The sequence below is a fragment of the Dysidea avara genome, chromosome 4 (assembly GCF_963678975.1).
Source record: "Dysidea avara chromosome 4, odDysAvar1.4, whole genome shotgun sequence".
In the NCBI taxonomy this organism is placed as follows: domain Eukaryota; kingdom Metazoa; phylum Porifera; class Demospongiae; order Dictyoceratida; family Dysideidae; genus Dysidea; species Dysidea avara.
The window spans coordinates 18,551,510-18,576,900 of NC_089275.1; the positions used below are offsets into that span (position 1 = coordinate 18,551,510).

General features: G+C 37.3%; 1 protein-coding gene and 1 pseudogene across 1 annotated transcript; both read right to left on the minus strand.

Moving 5' to 3' along the window:
* Positions 1-406: 406 nt before the first annotated feature.
* On the minus strand, positions 407-16,347 carry LOC136253628 (ATP-binding cassette sub-family C member 4-like; annotated as a pseudogene).
* Positions 16,110-24,057, minus strand: LOC136253629 (ATP-binding cassette subfamily C member 4-like). Its single transcript, XM_066046294.1, has 8 exons — positions 23,991-24,057; positions 23,758-23,851; positions 18,948-19,065; positions 18,605-18,895; positions 17,907-17,996; positions 16,514-16,857; positions 16,207-16,456; positions 16,110-16,154 (listed from the first exon to the last, which is right to left on the minus strand). Exons 1-8 carry the CDS (start codon positions 24,055-24,057, stop codon positions 16,110-16,112), a joined length of 1,299 nt encoding a protein of 432 aa, XP_065902366.1.
* Between the last annotated feature and the right edge of the window lie 1,334 nt (positions 24,058-25,391).

Here is a 25,391-nt window from a genome sequence, read left to right on the forward strand (position 1 = left end):
TAAGGTATGGGGATTTATCTGATATAACAAACTTGGATATCTGGAACTAGTTTTATCAGGCCAGTGCTGTACCACATTTATAGGGTTGGTTCGTTATGTGGCTGAACAAAAGGTGGTATAGTAACTGATTACAAAATAGTAGTTATTATGTATTTACATGCAGCTACATATGTATGTATGCAAATATGTACGTATGTATGTGTGTATGTGTGTATGTATGTATGTATGTATGTATGTATGTATGTATGTATGTATGTATGTATGTATGTATGTATGTATGTATGTATGTATGTATGTATGTATGTATGTATGCTGCATGCATGCATGTATGTATGTATGTATGTATGTATGTATGTATGTATGTATGTATGTATGTATGTATGTATGTATGTATGTATGTGTGGATAATATTATTACTCAAATGATGAAAGAATATAGCTATACATGTACCTATAATCTGGAACCATATTTCAATTTTTCCACTGTTCTGGCAATATCCTTAAGTCTTTCTGACTCTACAAGACCAGTTCTGTTTACCATACTATTAAATGTTGAGTGTTGTTTCTGTAGGAGGTTAAATGGTGTATCAAACTCTATCACTTTACCAGAAGATAAAACCTACAAATCAACAACATCTGTACAATTGTTCACCATCATCCTAACTCACCAGTACTCTATCAGAGTCCATTATTGTTTCCAGTCGATGAGCAATAGTAAGGATAGTACAATAGCTGAACTTTTTGCGTATCATTTCCTGAATTATACCATCCGTTCTGTAGTCAAAAAGAAGTGTCTACCATACATCTCTTCTCATGAGTTAACATCTTCACTCACATTAGATCAACGTTGGCAGTTGCTTCATCAATTACGAGAATCTTGTTTCTCCTCAATAAAGCTCTTGCTAGACACATCAACTGTCATTGACCCACACTAAAGTTAGAACCACCCTCAGACACTTGTGCTTCTAACCCATCCTCCAAATTCACTATAACGTCTCTCAATTGAACCTGTAAGAATTGTATTGTTATTCTAAACTACTGTATTTTGAATAGTAACCTCTTCCAAGGCATCCCATAGTTGGTGATCTGCAAGTTCACTGAATGGATCCAAGTTGTACCTCACAGTTCGACTGAACAGTACTGGGTCCTGTGTCCTGTGTCATACACACACTAATCCATGGCTACATATACATATCTCACCACAACATACTACACGTCACCTGTGGAATAATTGATATCTTTTTACGAAGATCATGTAATCCTATGTCCGTTATTTGCATTCCATCAACTTCAAACATTCCTTCTGGTTCTGCTAATGCTAATCTGAACAATGCTGCTAATAATGAAGACTTGCCAGCTCCAGTCCTACCCACAACACAAACCTAATACAATACATACATGCAACTTGTTACAAAGGAATAATAATTGGTTATCAATGTATTAACCTTTTCACATGATTCAATTCTAAAAGATATCGATTTCAGCACGTAGGGATAATCAATAGCATATTTAAACTTTGTGTTATGAAGTTCAATAACTCCTTTGTCAGGCCATTCAAGAGGAGGAGTTTTGTTATGTAAAATGGTTTCCAGTTCTGCTTCACTTTCTAACTGACCATAAGCCATGACCCTCTCCACAGATACCATCTATAACAGGTATACTTGTCTATATCATTCAAAGATCTTATACCAGGCTCTCTACTTCAGCACTTAAGCGGACAGCATATTGCAGTACATTGCTTATAGTAGCAGCATAAGCCAGTGATAATCCCACAAGTGCTGGATCAAGAACTAAATACAAGTAAACATGTTAAAGTGTTACATAAAAAACCCATACTATACCATCAGCCAGTGGAACAGAAGTAAAAACAACAAACATAATAAAGACTGCTCCCAATATGTCAAGTATCATCCCAAACCATCGAGTAGTGGCTACCTTCAAGTACCATGCTTTAGTGTGTTCATTCTGGTAGAAATGGTGAGTATTAAGAAATTTAGCTTGCTCTTTGTAGGCTCTGATGATAGATAGACCTTGAATGGTGCATGAAATGTGAGAGTATACAGGACTATGAGCTGAGGAGAAAGTAAAACACTTGAGCAACTGACACTATATCACATTCTGCTTACCCAGTGCCTCAAGTCTTTGTATATTTCTTGAAGCACACAAAAAGTAATGTCGAAATGCAAGCAGTGACACAACAACAAGAACCACAAGTATGGATAACCAGTAGTTGGTGACACAGGCGGTCACAAAGACACCAACAATACGTAACCCTAACTAAACAAAAATGGAACGGTTGTTGCACTGTACATTTCATTGCTTACAGAAATGAAATCTAGCAGTTTATTTGGTAACAGTACATCCATAAATCCCAATCTTTTGAAAATCGGTTAAGCACACGACCTATGTTAGCATAAAATGTACACATTGGTAACCTGTTGTTCACTTCACTTGTAAAACTACAAAACATACTATCTATACTATCTTGTAGTGTGTCAAGTGTGATTTATTAGTACATCACACCAGCATGTTTTGTACAAGAACAACAAACATTCTCCCTTCTCTGAATGAGATGACTTTTACAATGGAATTCTCCACCAGGAATGCAGTACACTTATCAAGTTTAAGCAATGCATACACCTACAGCTATGTGCAGCCAAAATTTCATCATGCCTTTCTCTGCAATCTTTACAAAATACGTAATCTAATCACCTTGAAATTAGGTTGCACACCTCAATAGGGTCTAAAGCAAATAAATTAATGTGAAAACTAAATGTGAGCAACATGTGGATAAGAAAAGATACAATGATGTGCACAAAGTTTTAAAATAAATTAACTACAAGCAGCCCTCGGGGTTTGGGTGTGTATATCAGCAAAATCCCTTGCAGCCATGGTATAGCTATTACAAAGACAGAATACCACAAATTGTTTGTGTACAGATAAAAATGATACACAGTAGTGTGTTGTGCAGACCACAACAGGAAGAACAATAACACAATTTCCCTCATACTTATAAACAACTTTTACAGTGAAATTGTCTGCTAAATATTGAGAAAACTCTCTCAAGCCACTCCTGAGATACTGTAGCTATAGGTAGATAACTTAGAAGTTTTATTGTTTTCTTTGGTTTTATCAAATTAATGTCTTAAATCAATGTTGTAAGTTGATGGGATACAGAGATCAGGATTTTATACATTCTTTCCTACAGTCATGATCATAATTAATAGGGTACATAGTATGACTTGAGTATATGGTCTAGGGAGCACAGTGCACCAGACGACTAGCCTTGTTAGCTTTAAAGATGCTTAAAATTTCACTGCATGGATTTACATTGTAGTCGTAGCATAAATGGATATTAATTTCAACCCGTATGACAGCACATTAGCATCAAAAAGTAGTTAGGATTTACATTGTAGTCGTAGCATAAATGGATATTAATTTCAACCCGTATGACAGCACATTAGCATCAAAAAGTAGTTATTGTTGGGATGGTATTTCGATGACATTATACAGAAAATTATACTTCCAATTCAACAGTAAATGTGGAGCAGAATGCAGGGGCGGATCCAGAGTTTGGAAAGAGGGGGGGGCACCTTGCTGAAAAACTGTTGAAGACCAAAAAAAAAAAGGTCACAACAATAATAACTAGTTATCCTTTACCAAATATATCACGTCTTTTATAGCTTCATAGGTAAGCTACACTGCCTCATGAACGTTGTGACTGCTTTATTAGAGTAATTGACTGCTCTATTAGAGTATCTCGATCTTGTATGCAATTTCTTGAAGGGGGGGGGGGGGGGAGGGGGGAATTTGCCCCAAATGCCCCATCCTGGATCCGCCATTGGAATGTTCACAATCATGGGATATAAGTGCAGGGGCCAACAATAAAAATATTCATTTCAGCTCACATCAGCTTTTTTACTGAGCTTATGAAATGATTTTGGATTTGATATAGTAGTGTATCTAATCCAAAACAGCCCAGCTGTGAAAAAGGGTGTAGCCTTCCAACAATAGGCTAGTATGAAAAAGATGTAATATCAAAGGTGGCGGCCAATAAATGGCTGCAAAGATATTACAAATTAAGTAACAGTATAACATCTTTGCAACTATTTTTTGGCCATCACCGTTGATATTACATCTTTTTCATACTAGCCTATATTTGAAAGGCCGCACCCCTTTTTACAGCTGGGCTGCTTTTTTTTCTTTTTTTTAATGTTATACTCCTTTAATATAATTATGACCATTTTCATTGAAGTGCACCCATTCCCGTCGCTCTTCCTTTTGCTTACAATAAAATAATGTAGCTAACATAACTATGATGAATTTTGGAGAGGATCCAAAGTACAATCGTCAAACAATATGAAGCTGAAAATGCTGTGAAATCAAAGGTGGTGGCCAACAATTTTAATGTTCTTAGATGCTGTCATCATTTACATAACTGTGGTCATTTCTTGGCCACCATCATAGATTCCACAACCAGATTCTTTTGAAGGTGACACTTTTTTCTAGGGCTGAAACTATCAGGTTTTTTAAGTATATGAGTACTCTCTAGAGTTAACAATCGAGTGCTCACGGATACTAGCTACTTTTAGTCATACCCAATTGACAAGTTTTACACTGACCTTAAGCAATGATACACACACTGTATTAAAGTACTGATGTTAGTGTTCCTAACAAGAAATTATGCCAATTTAACTCTATAGCCTTCATTGTGTCACTTCCTGATGGCAAATGCATCATGTGAGCTGGGTCATGTGATCTTAACAAGTACTCGAGTATTTGTAGTATTTGTTTCAGCCCTACTTTTTTCCAGCTTGGCTGTTTGGTGTAAATTACACATCACTGCTACATAATAACTGTATACTTCACACATTATCCTGTACTCACCAACTGGGTTAGTATCAAAAAACAGTATTGGAGCACGTAGTAGTGATTTAAACATTTTACTATGTAAATTACTAGTAGCAGCAAAGCAGAGCAGGTAACACAGTACAGCTCTGGATAATATTAGTGTAGTAGTCACTCCAACAAGTCCACCATATATTCCAACTCTTTGGTCTGTAGTGAGGTTAAAATCAGAAGAACTTGCAGTGGAAATGTTAGCAGTTTCTGGTAAGCAAGACTCAGCTTCACTGGCCCTAACAATCACAGGTTACTAAGCAGGATTACCTCACAATTTCATCTTACCAATTAGCCAACCACCAATCTGTACCAATCACTGAAAATATTGCATGATTTAAACTGTAGTTGAATGCTTCAATTTAATACTACCCTCTACTGCTAACAGTAGTACAATGAGGGCTATTGTTATTAAGTGACTTCCACTACCTTCTTTGGCAAATACAAAGTAAGTCTTGTTTGAAATGGTATCATGAGCTCTCTCCTCTTCTGGCATCAAGTTACACTTATTCTAGAAGCAACAACATTACTAAATACAACCACACAAACTGGTTCTTACATAGCTACTAAGGCTGAGTGACAATGGATAATGACAATGTCACTTTATCACAAAAAGTCACAGAAGCATCAGGTGTGATTTATTTCAATTACCACACAGTCTTAATAAACACTGGCCTGAGTCAAAAATCAAAAATATGTATAAACATTGAGGCACTTTATATCTCATATAGTACAAGCAAAGCAATGTTTTAATTCATATATGAAACTACTTATGGATTGCAGTCCAATACATAAAATGTGCTGACATGAAGGTTTATATACAGCATGGTTGCACACGTACAAGTGTGAACAGTGTTATATACATAGTCCAAGAGCAAGTTATGAATACTAGCCTCCTTGTATTGTACAACAATCATTATTGCATTCCTTATATATATGTGACTGGATTAATGTCAACTAGTACAGCTAATATACAGATGTAGATAATGATTCCCATAGGCGGCGGAAAGGGGGGGGGCTAGGGGGCTAAAGCCTCCCTCAGAATGATATCACACCGAAATTATCTTTCTTGGAGTGGGGCTGAAAACCGTGATAAAGATCGAGATACTCTAGGCCAATGAAACTTGATTAGCAGTTTCGCGTCATCGCCCGCATGCTTTTGATGCACCCGCATGGAATTTCATTATTGGTATTTCAGATCGAAATACTCTAATAGAGCAGTCACTTTTACTCTAATAGAGCAATCAGCTATACTCTAATGGAAAAATCACTTGTTATAGATTAGTAACGTACTTTAGCTATTTAATGCAAGAATAATCAGTGTAGATCTCACTGTTTTTTGACAGAAATCGTCATGTTTGGATGTGTGTTGTGCTTTTGGAAAAATAGTGAATAATGAATAATAACCGCCCGTCCGCATCAAATTTTCAAAAATCTGAGCGAGAAACTGGTAATCAAGTTTCATTGGCCTCTAATAGAGCAGTCACTCTAATAAAGTAGTCAGTGTGTAGCGAGCTATGTAAGGATTTTTATGTAGTTTATCAGCTAGAAATGGTAGCTGGTAAGGTGGAAAGCTCTTGTCAGTTAGTTGTGACCTTTTTTTTTTTTTTTGGTCTCACCTTACCAAACTATAGAAATAAGTCTGGGTCAGCCCAGCCCCCCCTCATATCAACTACTTCCTCCGCCGCTGATGATTCCCTTGTTTCATTGGGTTTTTTATCTGTGACCCCTACTCAAATGTAATTTTTACTTACAGTTTACCTTTTTACAATAACATACATAACTCATTACCATTGCATACTACATCAAGGGAAAGAGTGTTTAACATGTTTAACATTAATCATGTTTAACATGCTGATTGGTATGGCAACACCCCCAGTGTGCACTCGAGCAGCACACGCCCCCAGGGTTCAATCACCACTTATTATGGATTTCATATGTGTACATGCATATAGCTACATACAAAATAGACATGACTATATAATGTTTTCCTAGCTATACACACCACCCTTCCACCACACTTAGCTCTATTGTCTACTTTTGTCTAATTCTAACCACAATAACATTTTCCACAAAGCCATAAAGTATATGCAACAACAAACAAACAAACACTCATGCAGATATTTACCACATAACATTGTACCAATACCATAAAGTGTACAAAACAACACAAAACAAAATAAACATTCGTACAGATATCTATACACAAGTAAAAGGGCAACTGAGGAAATCGTTGGAGTAGGGTGAAATAACCTTTGCACAAGCCAGGCAGATAAACATTGCAGATGTGGCACAATACAAAACTAGATTAACAGTTGACCATGAAGCAAATAGGTCTCCAATAAGTAGTACAAGATTGCAGCAAAGCACAATATATGCATAGCAACACAACATGATAGCAGCAGCCACTGAATAATCATATAAGTTAGATTTAGCATGATTGATTTGGTTTTGCCATGTGCAGATAATTAGCACTTCATTTGCCTAAATTCTCCCCAAATTTCCTCAGTTCCCTAACAACCCATTATAGCAACACTACCATATTAGTTGGTATCACACACACACACACGCACACGCACACGCACACGCACACACACACACTCACACACCCACGCACGCACGCACGCACGCACGCACGCACGCACGCACGCACACACACACACACACAATGTGTTATAGGAGCTACGATCCCATGATCTTAAACCTGTCAAACTAGTCGACAAATTATACAACGAATCATTAGGACATCATTATGTTTCACGTATCCTACAAGATTGGTTTACGTTCTAACCTGAATCAAGTGCATCAGATTCATTTCATGGTGCTAGTACTAGGGTACTATACTAATGTACAATTCTCTAATGGACATTGCATTCAACTGAGGGAATCTGTGTTGTTGAATTCAATTTCCTTCACCCAAAAGGCTAGTTTATAAATTATTCTCTTTCTTTATCATTAAAGTATGTTGGCTTTATTTACTGTGATATGGTATGTGTAGGTTTGCACTTCATTTTATTTAAATTACATGACTGAACATGTGTCACAATTATCAATGACTGAAATGCGAAGTCGCCATTTCACTTCTTTTTCAGCTTTGTTCCACTCATCATACAGCATTACAAATGAAGAGCAGTACAAGAAGCACTTCTGCAATCAATCCAGTCACACTACAGAAAACAGGGCTGGATCTAGCACTGCTAGCTATGGTGGTCAGGCCATCTAAGTGGACTATAAGCCTCACAGTTCAAGCCACAGTTTCCAAAGACATCACAGCTACAAATTTTTAAAATTTAGTGCTCTGAAATGGTATCTGGAGCATTTTTAGCTTCAAATTTAATGTTTACCACACCAGTAATCATTATGAAAATAATAATCTAATCAAAAACAGCCAAGCTGTAAAAAAAGGTGCGGCCCCCAAAAAGGCCATGGTGAAAGGTGGCGGCCAAGAAATGGCTGTGATGGTAGGTTAATGGTTACATTTTAATAACAACAATTCAGGTGAATTTGGTGCCAAGACCAATGCAAGCGGCACAAAATTCACCTGAATTGTCGTTATTAAAATGTAACCATTAACCTACCATCACAGCCATTTCTTGGCCGCCACCTTGGATTTCACATCTTTTTTCACCATGGCCTTTTTGGGGGCCGCACCTTTTTTTACAGCTTGGCTGTTTTTGATTAGATATCACTTCTTTTTGTATTTGTATACTGCAAAGCCGGCCTATGGATGGCTTTGGGGCTTTTTTAACCCATGTGTTTTTTTTCTTTACTACAGGAAGAAGAAAAGAACTTAAAGAAGAATTTTAGTACTTCAATTATTTTTGATTTTATTAGTAATTATACAAATTATATACATATATTTATTACATGCCCATTATTCCCCACAGGATATTTTTTGCAGCTGATCTCTCTACTGGGTGACTTGAAATGTAACTGAACTATATACAGGATGGTTTCTTTATAGCTGAACTCTCTACAAGGTAACCTCTTCTAGCTGGTCTCTCTACAGGGTATTTTGTTTCTAGCTGAACTCTCTACAGGTGATTTGTTTGCAGCTAAACTCTCTACATGGTGGTGTCTTTGTAGCCGAACTCTCTACATGATGGTTTCTTTGTAGCTGAACTCTCTATAAGGTGACTTCGTCTAGCTGAACTCTCTACAGGTGATTTGTTTGCAGCTAAACTCTCTACATGGTGGTGTCTTTGTAGCCGAACTCTCTACATGATGGTTTCTTTGTAGCTGAACTCTCTATAAGGTGACTTCGTCTAGCTGAACTCTCTACAGGGTGATTTTTTTGTAGCTGAACTCTCTGCAGGGTGATTTGTTTGCAGCTGAACTCTCTACATGATGGTTTCTTTGTAGCTGAACTCTCTACAAGTTGACTTCGTCCAGCTGATCTCTCTACGGGGTGATTTGTTTCTAACTGAGCTCTCTACAGGTGATTTGTTTGCAGCTAAACTCTCTACATGGTGGTTTCTTTGTAGCTGAACTCCCTACATGAAGGTTTCTTTGTAGCTGAACTCTCTACAAGGTAACTTCTTCTCTACAGGGTGATTTGTTGTAGTTGAATTCTCTACAAGGTGGTTTGTATGAGGCTGAACTCTCTACATGGCGGTTTCTTTGTAGCTGAACTCTCTACAGAGTGATTTGTTTGCAGCTGAACTCTCTACATGATGGTTTCTTTGTAACTGAACACTCTACAAGGTGACTTCTTCTAGCTGATCTTTCTACACGGTGAATTGTTGTAGCTGAACTATCTACAAGGTAACTTCTTCTAGCTGATCTCTATACAGGGTAATTTGTTTGTAGTTGAATTCTGTGCAGGTGGTTTCTTTGTAGCTGAACTCTGTACATGATGGTTTCTTTGTAGCTGAACTCTTTACAAGGTGACTTCTTCTAGCTGAACTCTCTACGGGGTAATTTCTTTGTAGCTGAACTCTCTATATGATGGTTTCTTTGTAACTGAACTCTCTACAAGGTAACTTCTTCTAGCTGATCTTTCTACTGGGTGATTTGTTTGCAGCTGAACTCTCTACATGGTGGTTTCTTTGTTGCTGAACTCTCTACAAGGTGAATTCTTCTACCTGATCTCTCTACAGGGTGATTTGTTTGTAACTGAACTCTGTACAAGTGCGTTTTTGTGGGTGATCTCACTGCAGGCTGATTTGTTTGTAGCTGAACTCACTAAAGGGTGATTTTGCTTGTAGCTGAACTCCTTGCATTGTATCTAGTTTCTAGCTGATCTCTCTACAGGGTGATTTGTTTGTAGCTGATCTATCTGCAGGTTGATTAATTTGCAGCCGATCTCTCTACAAGGTAATTTGTTTGTAGCTGAACTGTCTGTATAGTGATTTATTTGTAGCTGATCTCTCTGCAGGTTGATTTGTTTTAGCTGAACTCTCTACAGGGTGGTTTACTTGTGTAGCTGAACTCCTTACATTGTGTCTAGTTTCTAGCTGATCTCTCTACAGGGTGATTTGTTTGTAGCTGATCTCTCTACAAGTTGATTTGTGTGTAGCTGATCTTTCTACTGGTTGATTTGTTTGTAGCCGATCTCTCTACAGGGTAATTTGTTTGTAGCTGAACTCTGTACAAGGTGCTTTTTTGTAGGTGATCTCACTGCAGGTTGATTTGTTTGTAGCTGAACTCACTAAAGGGTGATTTGCTTGTAGCTGAACTCCTTACATTGTGTCTAGTTTCTAGCTGATCTCTCTACAGGGTGATTTGTTTGTAGCTGAACTCTCTATAAGGTGATTTGTTTGCAGCTAAACTCTCTACATGGTGGTTTCTTTGTTGCTGAACTCTCTACAGGGTGTTTTGCTTGTAGCTACTCTCTACAGGGTGATTTGTTTTTAGCTTATCTCTCTACAGGTTGATTCGTGTGTAACTGATCTCTCTACAAGCTGATTTGTTTGTAGCTGAATTCTCTGCAAAGTGTTTTGTTTGTAGCTGACCTCTCTCCAGGGTGATTTGTTTCTAGCTGATCTCTCTACAGGGTGATTTTTTTGTAGTTGACCTCTCTTCAGGGTGATTTGTTTCTAGCTGATATCTCTACAGGGTGATTTTTTGTAGCTGACCTCTCTTCAGGGTGATTTGTTTCTAGCTGATCGCTCTACAGGTTGGTTTGTTTGTAGCTGAACTCTCTACATGGTGATTTGCTTGTAGCTGAACTCCTTACATTGTGTCTAGTTTCTAGCTGATCTCTCTACAGGGTGATTTGTTTGTAGCTGATCTCTCTACAAGTTGAATTGTGTGTAGCTGATCTCTCTGCAGGTTGATTTGTTTTAGCTGAACTCTCTACAGGGTGATTTATTTGTAGCTGAACTCCTTACATTGTGTGTAGTTTCTAGCTGATCTCTCTACAGGGTGATTTGTTTGTAGTTGATCTCTCTACAAGTTGATTTGTGTGTAGCTGATCTCTGCAGGTTGATTTGTTTTAGCTGAACTCTCTACAGGCTGATTTGTTTGTAGCCGATCTCTCTACAGGGTAATTTGTTTGTAGCTGAACTCTCTACATGGTGGTTTCTTTGTTGCTGAATTCTCTACAGGGTGTTTTGCTTGTAGCTGATCTCTCTACAGGGCAATTTGTTTGTAGCTGATCTCTCTACAGGGTGATTTTTTTGTAGCTGACCTCTCTTCAGGGTGATTTGTTTCTAGCTGATCTCTCTACAGGGTGATTTTTTGTAGCTGACCTCTCTTCAGGGTGATTTGTTTGTAGCTGAACTCCTTACATTGTGTGTAGTTTCTAGCTGATCTCTCTACAGGGTGATTTGTTTGTAGCTGATCTCTCTACAAGTTGATTTGTGTGTAGCTGATCTCTCTGCAGGTTGATTTGTTTGTAGCCGATCTCTCTACAGGTAATCTGTTTGTAGCTGAACTCTCTATAAGGTGATTTGTTTGTAGCTGATCTCTCTACAGGTAATCTGTTTGTAGCTGAACTCTCTATAAGGTGATTTGTTTGTAGCTGATCTCTCTGCAGGTTGATTTGTTTTAGCTGAACTCTCTACAGGGTGATTGCTTGTAGCTGAACTCCTTACATTGTGTCTAGTTTCTAGCTGATGTCTCTACAGGGTGATTTTTTGCAGCTGAACTCTCTTCAGGGTGATTTGTTTCTAGCTGATCTCTCTACAGGTAGATTTGTGTTGATTTGTTCATTGCTGATCGCTCTAAAGGTTGATTTGTTGCAGCTGAACACCCTGCAAAATGTTTTGTTTGTAGCTGATCACTCTAAAGGGTAATTTGTTTGTAGCTGAACTCTCTCCACAGTGACTTGTGTGTAGCTGAATTCTGTGTAACTGAATTCTCTAGAGAGTGACTTAATTGTAGCTGAATTCTCTACACAGTGCATGACTTGTTTATAGCTGAACTTTCTTCAGTGTGACTTGTAATGTTCTGAATCTCTATAGTGATATATTTGCTTAACTCTCCACATGGTGACTGTCTTCTTGCTGAACTGTCTATAAGATTAACTGTTTGCAGCTGAACTCCCTACAGAATAACTTGTGATGTAATAAAATTCTATAATGGAGTAAATAAATTAGCCGAATGCTCTATTAGGGTGACTGTTCTATTAGAGTATCTCGATCTCGCATTTGCTACACGGAGTTGGCTTTCGAATCATAACTCAGTGGTTTGTAATCCGATTCTTCTGTACTACTGCAAGGACTTTCTATGAAGAGTATTCCAGCTATACACCGATTTTCAGCTCATTGTTCTAAGCGGTTTGCCTAGTAGGCGTGAAAACTAATACTTTTTTATTCATAAAAATCGATCGCGTAATTGTGACACAGGTTGGGTTTTGTGTTATATCTCCGTGGTCTTTATCTCGATTCCTTTCAAACCACCAAAAGGCACTCCTACGATGGTTACTCCATCTACATAGCAATTTTCAACTTATTCCATGAAGCGGTTTACCCTGTAGGCGTGACAACAAATCGATCTTGTTTTACGCGAATAATCGGTCATAACTCCTGAACCATTCATCGGATTTGCACCAAATTTGATGCTAGGATTCGCCTTTGGACTCCCTTTCTGTGTGCCAAATTTCAAGGCGATCAGAGTACGCGTTTGCTTGTTATAGCAATTTTTGCAAGTGTGCGAAAAGACGAAGAAGAAAAAAAACGAAGAAAAAAAACGAACCTTTGGCAGCTCGTATCTCGGAAATGGCTGGAGCGATTTCCTTCAAATGTGGAATGTAGACTCCCTTGGCTGGCGGGAAACTGTGTAGCAAATTTGGTTCCAATCAGATAAGTGATCACCGAGATACAAAGGTGTGAAAATGACGTTTTCGTTCTTCCTGTCAATATACTCACGGTGTGGCGCGCCGGCTTCTTGGGCCGCACGACACACTATCGTGTGTCTTGATAGTGAAAATAAATTCTGGCCAATTCCCCACGCAACAGAACTATTACAAAAAGCATCTTTATACAACAGCTGCAATCAAAACATGAGTCCACTAATCAAACTGTGAGTCCACTGATGATAAGGAATCCATGAAGAACCATCCTGCTAATACAGGCTCACCATAGAAATCACATGTGCACATTTTGATTACCGCACATGTACATTTTCTTTCTGTTTTATTTTTTGGAAATAAATGCTCAAAATTTGGTACAGCCGTTTTTGTATAGGCCATACTGCTAGATCTGGCCTTGGAAAATAAAACACCAAAGCTATGCCTTGAGTTACTGCCAATCAACACTTATGCGGTAGTGAAGAAAGAAATGGATACAAAGGAGGACCCATTGTACTGTTAGTAGCTGCTGCAGTTGGCAAAAAGGCACGTCTCAGGTGACACAATGTTGAACAGTGAAGAAATCAAACCCATAGTCTTATCCATAGTCATGCTAGGCTTAGCTGGCGCCATTGACAGTCAATTATCAGAAAAATCCATTAAATAAAACATAAATTTCATAGAAACTTGTTGAAAGGGTTTGGAGTCACTTTGAAGACATTTATGGGCTTGGTTATGCCTAACCAATACTGCCAAGTGAGGCTGGTTTTTGGGTGATATTCTTGGGGAAAAAAAGCCCATAATATATATATATCTCCATGATCCCTATTAACAGTATGCATGCATTAAAATTGCCTGTGTTCTTAGGACCAATAATCTCTAAAGCCTTTAAGTTGACCAAACAGTTACAGAATACAGGAGCCATTTAAACACATATTGTACACAGCCATGCACCGACCTCGTTGTAATCAGTATTGATGTTTAAACCCTCAAAGTGACTGGGAATTGACACCAGGGAAAACATTGAAGGAACAGTATGTAAAGACATTTCATCTGGCACTGAACTTTCAGAATGTAACCGTTTACCACGATTTAGTGCCCTATTTAATAATAATTGCCGTGGATCAATTGGACTTTTAGGTAAGTCAAAATTTGTTTCTTCTGTTACATCTTCATACTCCTCTACAACGTTTTGGACTACTAAATCAGACGGTTTATCTTCTACATCATCAAATAGTTCAGTAGGGTCAAGGCCAGTTGATTTTAACTCCTCATAATTTCCATATCCTTGTACACACCCCTACTGAACCAAATAACGTTACTGTCACTTCGTTTAACTAACACAAACCTCTTTTAGTACTAGAATACGATCTGCATGTTCAGCATATTGTAACTGATGGGTCACTAAGATCACCAACTTATCAGCTAACACTCCACACATACACCTTATAAGAAAACAACTAACACCTATTCATTCCATTGAACATTACATACCTATCAAACAGATGTCTGCTCACTGCAGCACCTACAGCACTCAGAGGATCATCCAATAACATGATGTCACTGTCCCTGTACACTGCCCTACACACAGGATTTAAACTACTTGTCTACTAACATCCTTATAACACCTGGCAAAGTTCACTCTAGCCTTCTGACCACCACTAAGGTTCACTCCTCGTTCTCCTATCAAAGTTTTATCACCACATGGCATCTCATCAATATCCTACAGTTAAACATATAGTACTTCATCGTACAGGTATAACCACCGTGATAATATTTAACCTTACCTTGTAGCAATGAGAATGTAAGGATAATATTATATACCTTAACTAGTGAACAACACTCCACTACTCTTTTGTACCAAACTTCATCATACTCTTGTCCAAACAAAATGTTTTCTTTCAGCGTTCCAGAAAATATCCATGGGTCCTGACTAGCATAAGATACACTACCCTCAATGTCTACTGACCCATCCAATGCTTCTAGTTCTCTCAGTAGACACTGTAGTATTGATGACTATAGTTGGTGATATGAAGATCAGTTAGAATAGTCAACTAGCATAACATGTCACCTTTCCTGATCCAAATGGACCAATTACAGCTAATAACCTGTTTGACTACATCAACTGGTTATAATCACTTTGTCTACAAACTAAATATCTCACCCGATCTACAGTGAAGTTGATGTCTTTTAAAACAATGTTTTCTCTGGCCTAAATGTATGCACAAATACCAAACATTTAGTCAATATGTGTATGCATAGAGAATAATTACCATATTCACACATACATTGTCAAATTGCATGTACGGTATGAAATAATTATGGTTTAAAACATTTCAGTATTTTCATGGTATTTTTGTGGGTCACTTGTTTTTCACTCAGGTTACCTGTTACTGTATAGCATGTTATAGCATAGAGCTAATGTTGATGATTACGTTTCAAGGATGAAAAATTTGCATACAGTTGGCAACTATGAAATAAAATTAATAAGTCTCTTGAAAATTTGTACACTTACAGTAGAAAATTAGTTAACACACATACAACACTAAAGGGTGACAAAATGCATTAAATCAAATGTTCAAATTTACTCTCAGTTACTTATACGCTATAAATGCATTTCTCGTATACTAATTGGCCATTTAAGGATAGGGTAACAATATTGGCACATGTTTCCAGACCCAAAAACTTAGCACTATCAGAATTAGTATTGTATAAAAGTGGCTAGGTATTCAGAATAAATGTGTATAATATACATCAATGTTTCTATCAAATCTGGTCATGGGAGCTGCTATACACTAACATGTGCACTAACATGTGTCCAGGATGCTGTTAGATTATTGACTATAATCCTGGGAGTTACTCCATTGGACAATGATCCATCTCCACTATCAGTAGTGATTTCTTCATTGACCAACATTAGAGGAAGCATCACATTAGGGGAACATGATCTACTACTTGTCTTGACCTCATCACTATAATTATGTTATTGTAATATTACTCAGTTCTGGAAGTAGTAACAAGTTCTGTGAATAGTGAGACAATTATTATAGACCTGAATTCCTACTTTGTGTTTACCTGAATTTGTTTTGAAGCAACCCACATGTCTGACAATCCTAGTAAACAGTTCACAACTGTAAAGAAGTAAAAGATTATTGTAACTGCAAAGACAGTGATTACAATAAACACTTTCTTAGGAGTAAGAACATTTCCCAGTCCAGTATATGTAGAAAAAGTGGCAAAACTGAGTAAAGTGATTAGTGCATAAAAGAGTCCTTGATTGAAGGATCTGATCATACTAGTTGTGGTGATAATCTTGCTCTCTTTCCTAACACATGTAAAATAAACTATTGTGATAATGATGAAACTGCTACGTATGACCAACTTTCTTATCCTCTTCACATATTCATGGAATGCCCACTCCCAGGCATACATCTTGATCAGTCTCATACCACCGATGATCTCATTCATCACTCTCACTCTATTGTCTGTCACTTTAGCTGCCTTCAACCTGTAACATCCATGGATATCAGAGACCACTATCATGTCCTCAACCTCAACATACCACATCCTGGTGTACACACGTGCTAGTATATATTGAAGTGGTGGTTGTAGGAACATGATCCCAAAGCCAACCAAACAGCTGGGTCCTACTTCATTCCACAAGAAGTACACAGCCAGTGGTGCTGATAGGGGGAATATCCACCACATGTTGATAAACTCTAAGCCCTAAGGAGATTTGTGTAAAATTGCTGATATAGCCAGACAAGGGTGATGTACTATATTATGAGTGTAAATGAGTAGTGTGTGTGTGTGTGTGTGTGTGTGTGTGTGTGTGTGTGTGTGTGTGTGTGTGTGTGTGTGTGTGTGTGTGTGTGTGTGTGTGTGTGTGTGTGTGTGTGTGTGTGGGTGGTGTGTGTGTGTGTGTGTGTGTGTGTGTGGAGAGGGGTGTAGCATGTGTATTTGCATGTAGTGAGCATGTGTGTGTCTGTGTGTGAGTGTCGGCTTTGTAGTGTATTGTGTGTGTTTGTGTAGTGTTCATACGTATGTGTGTGTGCATGTGTGTGTGCATGTGTGCATTATTGATTTCTGTACCAAAGAAAGATGACTTTTCTTTGTGTGACAATTGGATTGTTATTTGGTGTAATTGTGGTTGCGCAAACATGACATGTCAGCTACAGTAGTAGAAACATGACACAAAAGTTTTATACTTTTATAGACTTAAAGAAGACTACCTAGGACTGCAATGAAGACTACCTAAGGCTGGTCTAATGCAGGGACCTGATCTGACCAGATCCCTGCATGAGAACATGCAAGCTAGAAATTCACTTCTGGAGAGGGGGATTGGCTAAAATTGAGGTTTCCAATGGAGATGTATTCTTGCACCTACTTTGTTTATCCTCTTCTTTAATGTGGTGTTGGCAATAACAATGTACACAACTTGGCATCACATTTCTTTATAAATGTGGAGGTAAGCTAGTGGGTGAGAGAGGATTAGAGCACCCTCCACATCTTGGATGACTGGGTAGATGATTCTGCTATAGTAACGTCTGAATGTACTGTTCAGAATTTTGGTAAAAACTAATCAGAAGAACTTTAGGGTTTTCTGAAGGTACAACTAGGCTTTACTGTGCCTGGCCAATACTACCAAAGTTGTAACTTTTTTTCTAATCAATCACAAAACAAAGCATTCACAATCCCTATAGCTACCACCAATTTTAATGCAGCAATTAATTTCACAACACAAAAATAAATCAAGTACTACATATACACATTACCACATCAAATCTCTGGACATCATTAGAGGCAAGGTTTACAATGTGTCCAATAGATAACTGTCCAATGGTGGAGTGGGATAGGTACAGGATCTAATAATTATATAATAAACATGAAAAAAGGTACAATTAAACCTATCAATTATAATGAGAAATAATGTCATGATAATTAAAACTAAGCACACGTATGCTAGCTGTATAGTACCTGCCAGTTAAAACTATCATATGTGATAATGCTCACATGGTTGGATCTAGAAGTAAATGGCATGTAGACTGTCTACTGAAATTTATCACTGAAATAATTAGACAACAATATTAGCTATATAGGGCCAATAGGTTATGCATAAGGATTAGCTGTTATGCATAAGGTTATGCATAAGGATTAGATTAGCTGTCTGTTACTATAACGGTTAGTTAAAGTCTTTTAGAACTAGTACTTACATTTTACCACTGTTTCTGTATACCCAAAAAGTGTGAAACACCATACATTAGTAATACAAAGAAGGAGAAAATCAAACATGCATAAGTATATTCTAAAAACTATCTTGGAATGCTTTTATCACAGGGGTATATTTAATAGGTTGCTATATACCCTTGAACACAAAATTTCACTGACCAAGATACTGTAGTGATAATGAAATTAGCTCCATTTTTTTAAATGTATATATACGTAAATACATATACAAGCACAGAATTGTTACCTTTTCATATATGACAGCAGTAAGCAATATTCTGTTTCTCATACCAGTAGCGCTAGCCAGATAAAACACCCAGGCATGCAACACAGCTATAACAAACGTGATTGCGGTGACTCCAGCTGCATACAAATAAGCATTCCTAGTAGCCATTTCAATTTCATCCTCTAATGAATTCACCAGAGTGGAATTATTAGCTTCTTGTGCTATGGACAATTCTTCTTCTAAACTGTTCTTTTCACAAAAGTATTGTGATAGATTACCCACCAGTACTGCTTGTACAAGAAGTATTACTACCTGTCACGTTTCACTCATTATAATACTGACTGAGTTTTAAAATGTTAACTACCTCAACATAATTCAAAATGCCATAAAGAAGTATTACTCCCTTAAAGTATCGAAGTAAGGCTAACCATAGTCTTGGCTGTTTATTCCTTTGTTGACGTCTTAATTCAAGAGCCCAATACCTGTGTGACAATTATTTACACAGCTAATCATGCATGAAGATATATCAATGTGTACAAGAAAATAAGGTATCCTGAAATAAAGTGCTTAAAGGCTTAAATCTTCTAATGCTGTTTGTCACTCAATAAATTTTATTTAGCGTATCATCGTAGTTTCAAATCCTCGTGTTCAGTAGCTATTATTAACAATTGTAGAGAATGCTGCATAACAAAGCTAATGGAGTTTCAGCAGACTATCAAAAGAAACTTCATAGGTTAACATGAAACCTTCATTACGCTGTACACCAGATATGCTCCTATGAATGGTTGACAGGGACCAGCAAAATAGTTATGCTTTTAAATCTCCCTATTATACTTTTTAGCAATTCTGTTTTCTTCACTTATTATTCCCACTACAATTTCCTGGAGTCATTCATGATAATTATGTAGTTGTTTTCTTCTGAAAGTTTCGAGGCAAATACTATAGCAAGTGTAAATTGTAGTTTTAAAAGATTGTGATACTCCAATAGAACAGTCGCTTTACTTTTGGGTGACTGCTTTTCTCTGGTTTTATACTAGTAGTATTTAAGTGATGTCTCCAACATTATTCTACAAGTTTAAGGAAAAATTAGAAATTTTAAATTCAATTAGGGATCATAGAAAAAAAAGTAGGGAAACAAGGGAAGTCGTCTACACCTGCAGATATACTAGTGAACATTTAATCCCTAATCCATTTGCAGGTGTAGCTTGTTTCTCTGCTTTTTTTTCTATGATCCCTAATTGAACTTAGAATTTCTAATTTTTCCGTAAACTTGTTTGTTTCCTATTTTTGTAACATTATTATTATGACTGGTGAACCCACTCTTACTGCATCAAAAGAAAGGATGGTGCCAGAATTAATGCTTTCGTCTGAACGTGCGCCCCAGCTATCATATACTACTTCAAAAGTGCAGTGGCCATTACGCTTCGCTTTCAGCTTTGTTCAGTCCGTTACACAGTACTACAGACAAAAGAAACAGTAGAAAAAGTGCCTCTGCAAAAATCCAGTCACCACGAAAATGCAACGATCCACGTGCCTCCGACTATCAATTACTGCCTTGAAAGTGCAGCAGTCATTATACTTCACTTTCAGTCCCTTACACAGCATTACAAACAAAGAACAATGTTAGAATCATCTCTGCAATCAGTCCAGTCACCACAAAAAATACGGATGATTCCGGTTTACAAACATACTGTAGGGAAGCCATGCATCACACTACTGCAAATCGACACTTTGGGCTGTCAGAAAAAAGAAATGGGACACAAAGGAGGACAAAGGTAAGTCCATGATGCGTGCATTGTACGTACTGCGGTATGCCAAAAGGCATGTTTCAGGACGAAGTGACGTTGAACAGTGAAAAAATCACACCCATAGCCATGAAAATGGGCATGATAATGGGCGTGAAAAATCATGTCCATTATCGAGTTACGCTTGCCTGAAGGCATCGGGCAGGCAGGCAGTTAGTCAGTAGAAAATTCCATTGAATAAACTTTTTTTTAAATTTTGTAACAATTTATTGGAAGCCTTTAGGATCGTACTGAAGGCACTTTTGGGTTTGGTTATACCTAACCAATACTGCCAAGGTGCCAGGATGGAGTTGCGAAGCTGGTTTTGGGGTGAATTTTTTGGCTAGGAAAACCCAAATCTCCATGATCCCTAATATACAATACTACCATACTGTATGATATTTTGAGTTGTTTCTGAATCATATCATTCCAGATTCTTTTTACCTCCTAATATATATTCCTGAAATTATTCCAGCATATTCTGCGCATCCCTAATGGTTAAGGGGTAATTAATATCAACAATAAATTTATCTCTCTGTTCTGAAGAGTATTTAAACTATTAGCATCGATTATTCCAATAACACTGCTGGACAGAGACTACAGTAATTGCTTATTTGATTTTGTATAGTAATTAGAATAGCTAAGTACATAATTAATTTTGTTTATGGATGTACAGGCATAAGCCTTTATTCTTAAAATACAAATACAAATACAAATAGTGCATAGCTACTCTATTTAGTACACACTATTTTTTTACACATGAACTAAGCATTGTTCATACTGTATAAGTCATACTCAAATCATTGGTAGGCTTAACAAGTATTAAAGTAGGAAAAGACTTAGTTTTCTTAACAGCAATGAAAATAAATAAATAAACAGAAGCATAGATTGTTTATGGTGATATATGTAATCTAATCAAAAGCAGCCAAACTGTAAAAAAGGTGCAACTTCCAAAAAAGTCAAGGTGAAAAGATGTGAAGTCCAAGGTGGTGGCCAAGAAATGGCTGTGATGGTAGGTTATAGTGGCAAAAATTTTAATGACAACAATTCAGGTAAATTTGTGTTGCCTCTTATGGAAAGTTCTTTTAACTTGTCTTTTTCGAATTGTTTAGCTATACATGCACATTCAACAACATTATTTAGTAATTATTGTGTTGATTAATCATTACATTAACTCAATATACAGGCTGAATTGTTTACAGGTAAATGTGTATGTGCATAACTGAAACTTCTACAGGAGGACTCAATGACACAATGTAGCTGTACTCTTAGACTACATGGAGAATGGTTTGTAGTTGAACTCACCACAGAGTGACTCATAACCTAACTAAACTCTACAGAAAGAATTGCAAGATAGCTGAACTTTCTACAGGGTAGTTTTCTTGTAGGTGAACCCTCTACAGGGTGACATGTTTCTAACTCACTCTCTACAAGGTGACTTGGTTCTATCTGATCTCTCTACAGGATCATTTGTTTCTAACTGATATCCTTCTACAGGGTCAAGCTGACCTTTCTACAGGGTGATTTGAAGTTTAAGTGATTTTTCTACATGGTGACTTGTTTCTAGCTGATCTCTCTACAGGGTAATTGTTTCAAGCTGATCTTTCTACAGGGTAACTTGTTTCAAGCTGATCTTTCTACAGGGTGACTTGTTTCTAGCTCAACTTTCTACAGGGTGACTGGTTTCTAGCTGCAGGGTGATTTGAAATGTGGTATAACACTTTGCAGGTTGGCTTTTCTTGACTTGTTTCTAGCTGATCTCTCTACAGGGTGACTTTTATAATTAAGTTCCATACAGAGTGGCTTATACAGTGTTAATTTCTCTACAAGATATAGATGAATGCTTTGATAGAGTACTGAACTATTTACTTCTCAGCTGACTTCTCTATCAGGGTGACTGCTCTATTAGAGTATCTCAATGTTGTACTTTCTATACCAAGTTGTATGCACCTATCAACGTAATCTCCGACTATCACTGATATGGGATGAGGTGGGGATTTGCATCACTGAAAATTACAATTCCCCGCCTACTGGTGAAGTACTGGCAATGCAAACCCCGGGAATACTGGAGCTAGGAAGGGATTTGTACAGTTGTGTGGCATTGGTCTAGCAATGAGTTAGTTTGAGTGGATTCTAGTATGAAAGTAGTAGCTAGCACTCAAGACACTCCTTCCTAAACTGAAATCACATGCTTTTGGTGCCTGAGTGATTTTTGTTGTGCAGACACATCCCCACTATGTCAGGGAAATTTAACAATCAAATCCCCCACCATCCCCAACCTTGCCCATATCTGTGGTACTCGGGCATTACATTGATAGGCGCATTATAACTCCGTGGTTTTAAGTCTGATTCTTCTATACCATTGAGCCTTTCTAAAATGATTACTCCATCCATACAGCGATTTTCAAAGCATTACTCCAAGCGGTTTTTCTGATAGGTGTGGCAAGCAGTCGCTTATTATTAGTTAATCTAGATTGTGTAATTGTTATACACTGTTGGTCTTTTCGTTGTATCTTTGTGGTCTTTAGCTAGCTCGATTTCTTTCAAACCACAACACGTTTGAGGTTTTATAGTTAACCTATCCACGCACTGGTTTTCAGCTTCTTCCCACAAGCAGTTTACCCTGTAGGCGTGACAACATATTGATGATATTTTCGTGAATAAGGCCATACCTATTTGAAAAGTTGTTGCTCAGACCCGACCGACTCAATTTTGCACAGATTTTAATTAAGAAAAGAAAAAAAATAGATTACGTGACACCTTAAAATTGCTGCAAAAGATCGAGATACTCTAATAGAGCAGTCAGTTGGTACAATTTTGATTTCAAATATAATGCTAGTTATCTGTAAACATAAAACCAGTGTATTCCTCACCCCTGGTGAAGAAAATCTATGATAGCATCAGTGCAGTGCTCATTGAACTAGCTACTAGCTATGTTTATCTGTTTTTCATTAGAAGAAATTTGATAAGTCTGCATACAGCTTTAATGTGACTTACTGTGCTTATCTATTATATGGCTTGTAACCAGAAGTGGCTCATGATCACTCTCGGGATATTTACGTACACTATACCATTTAAACGTAATTTGACTAATTACATTTTGTCGAGTTGGAGTCCTTGTTATCTCCTTGACTCCAGACACTTTTACTGTCTCTCACCAAGGTGGTAGGAAATAAATTACTAGTAGAGCAGCTAAGCGAAAAAAATCGTTCATTATGTATGGTTGTAAACAAAGCACTGTAACTTTTGAAGCATTTATTGAATAACATTGTACTTGCATCATTTTACTTGTAAAGATTGAAATGATACTGAGGGGACAACGACTTAACAGTTCACTAGCAACAATGACACTGCCTATCAAATACATACTCACACCCATAGTTTCCTTACTCTATGCTGGGTCCTCTATAATTCTCTGCACATTTTGCTGAAACACAACCAGGAGATTTAGACTTCAGTTCTTCCTCGGTGACTTGATAGGAATCTGTCCCACAAACACCGTGTTTGGAAAAAGACCACGGCTGCCATCACTTATAACTAAATGTAAATGTTAAAAAATACTTTAACAGATCCCAATGCATTATTACAATACAAAAATAGCCTTATGATCAGGTTTGTTTCACCTTGTTGTCTACGCTGTTTTAATTCATCTACTAGTTTCTTGTGCTTGGCTCTTTCGAACTTTGTCATGTCGGGGGCGATAAATTAATAGGTTTCACGTTACAGTTTGGAGGTTAAAAGTCATGGAACTATACGTACCTGTTTAGAATATAATCTTGATTGATTTAAAATTATTGGTAACTTATTAGCTATCAGTGTAAGTACAGTTCCTTTATTAGTTTTAGAATTAGTATTCAATTGCAGGTAGTAACATGTACATGTACTAGCATGTACATATCCGGCTAAGAATAAGATATTGTAGTTAACTTTTTTTTGCCTACCGGCCAACCCATTCTGTTGTAAAATAAATCCAAGCAACAACTTTTCAAATAGGTATGGCCTAATCACTAATAACTTCTTGGTTGTTTATCGTATTCCAGCCAAACTTGGTACCAAGATACGCCTTTATACCCCTGGCTTCTGTGTGCCAAATTTCCTGTTGTAATTGTGCTTGTAGTTTAGTTCTAGAGTAGTTCGCATTGTAGTTGTAATTAATTTTGTGTTTGCTAATAAAATACTGCCTGACAAAAAAAATTGAAGTCTCACATCTCAGGAATGCATGAAGTGATTTTACTCAAATTGGCATGTGTACCACTGATGGTGGAGGGTGTGTCCACAGCAAAAATTGCTTCATTTTGTGAAGGAAGCACGGAGCTATGAATGCATGAACATCGTGTTTTCTTTCTTCCTGTCAATATGCTCATGGTGTTACATGCAAGCTTAATTCTTGGGCCGCACGACACACTACCATGTGTCTTGATTTGATCCATTTAAATCGTGACAATAATGAGCAAACAAGTATGGTTAGTACATTACTTTTTAAAGTCTTTCAATAACTTCTGTGATCTGGCCCCTTCAGGGTTAGCATAAAGATCTTCTTGTTTTAGTTCTCGTCTATACCCAGTCCACACCAGTGGGTCTAGCCAGCTGAAAACAAAATATTTGGCATAAATAAATGTACTCTCTGTTGTAGCAAAAAGTTTCCAAGTTTCAGGTGAACATACATAAACTCAGTCTAATTATTAGCTTAAGCAATAGATGCGGTGAGCAAAACATATCATTTAGGCTACTTCAACTTGATTAATTGTTTCATGGGTGAAAATCTTTAGAGTTTATAGGGTTGGTAGGTAATTGTAAATAAAAATGTCAGTACAAAAGGAGGAATAAAAACAAAATACAAGTAAGGGAGTGTGGTCTAGACAAAACGACAACTTATTTGCAGCCATAGTCATTGTGTTTCTGAGCTAGGTTACAGGTAAACAGTATAGTAAATTCATTGATACAATACAAGGCCTGTGCTTATATAGTTTCTAGTGGTATTTTAGCTTCATTTTCAAGCTATGAAAAAGCCAGGTGGGTCAGTC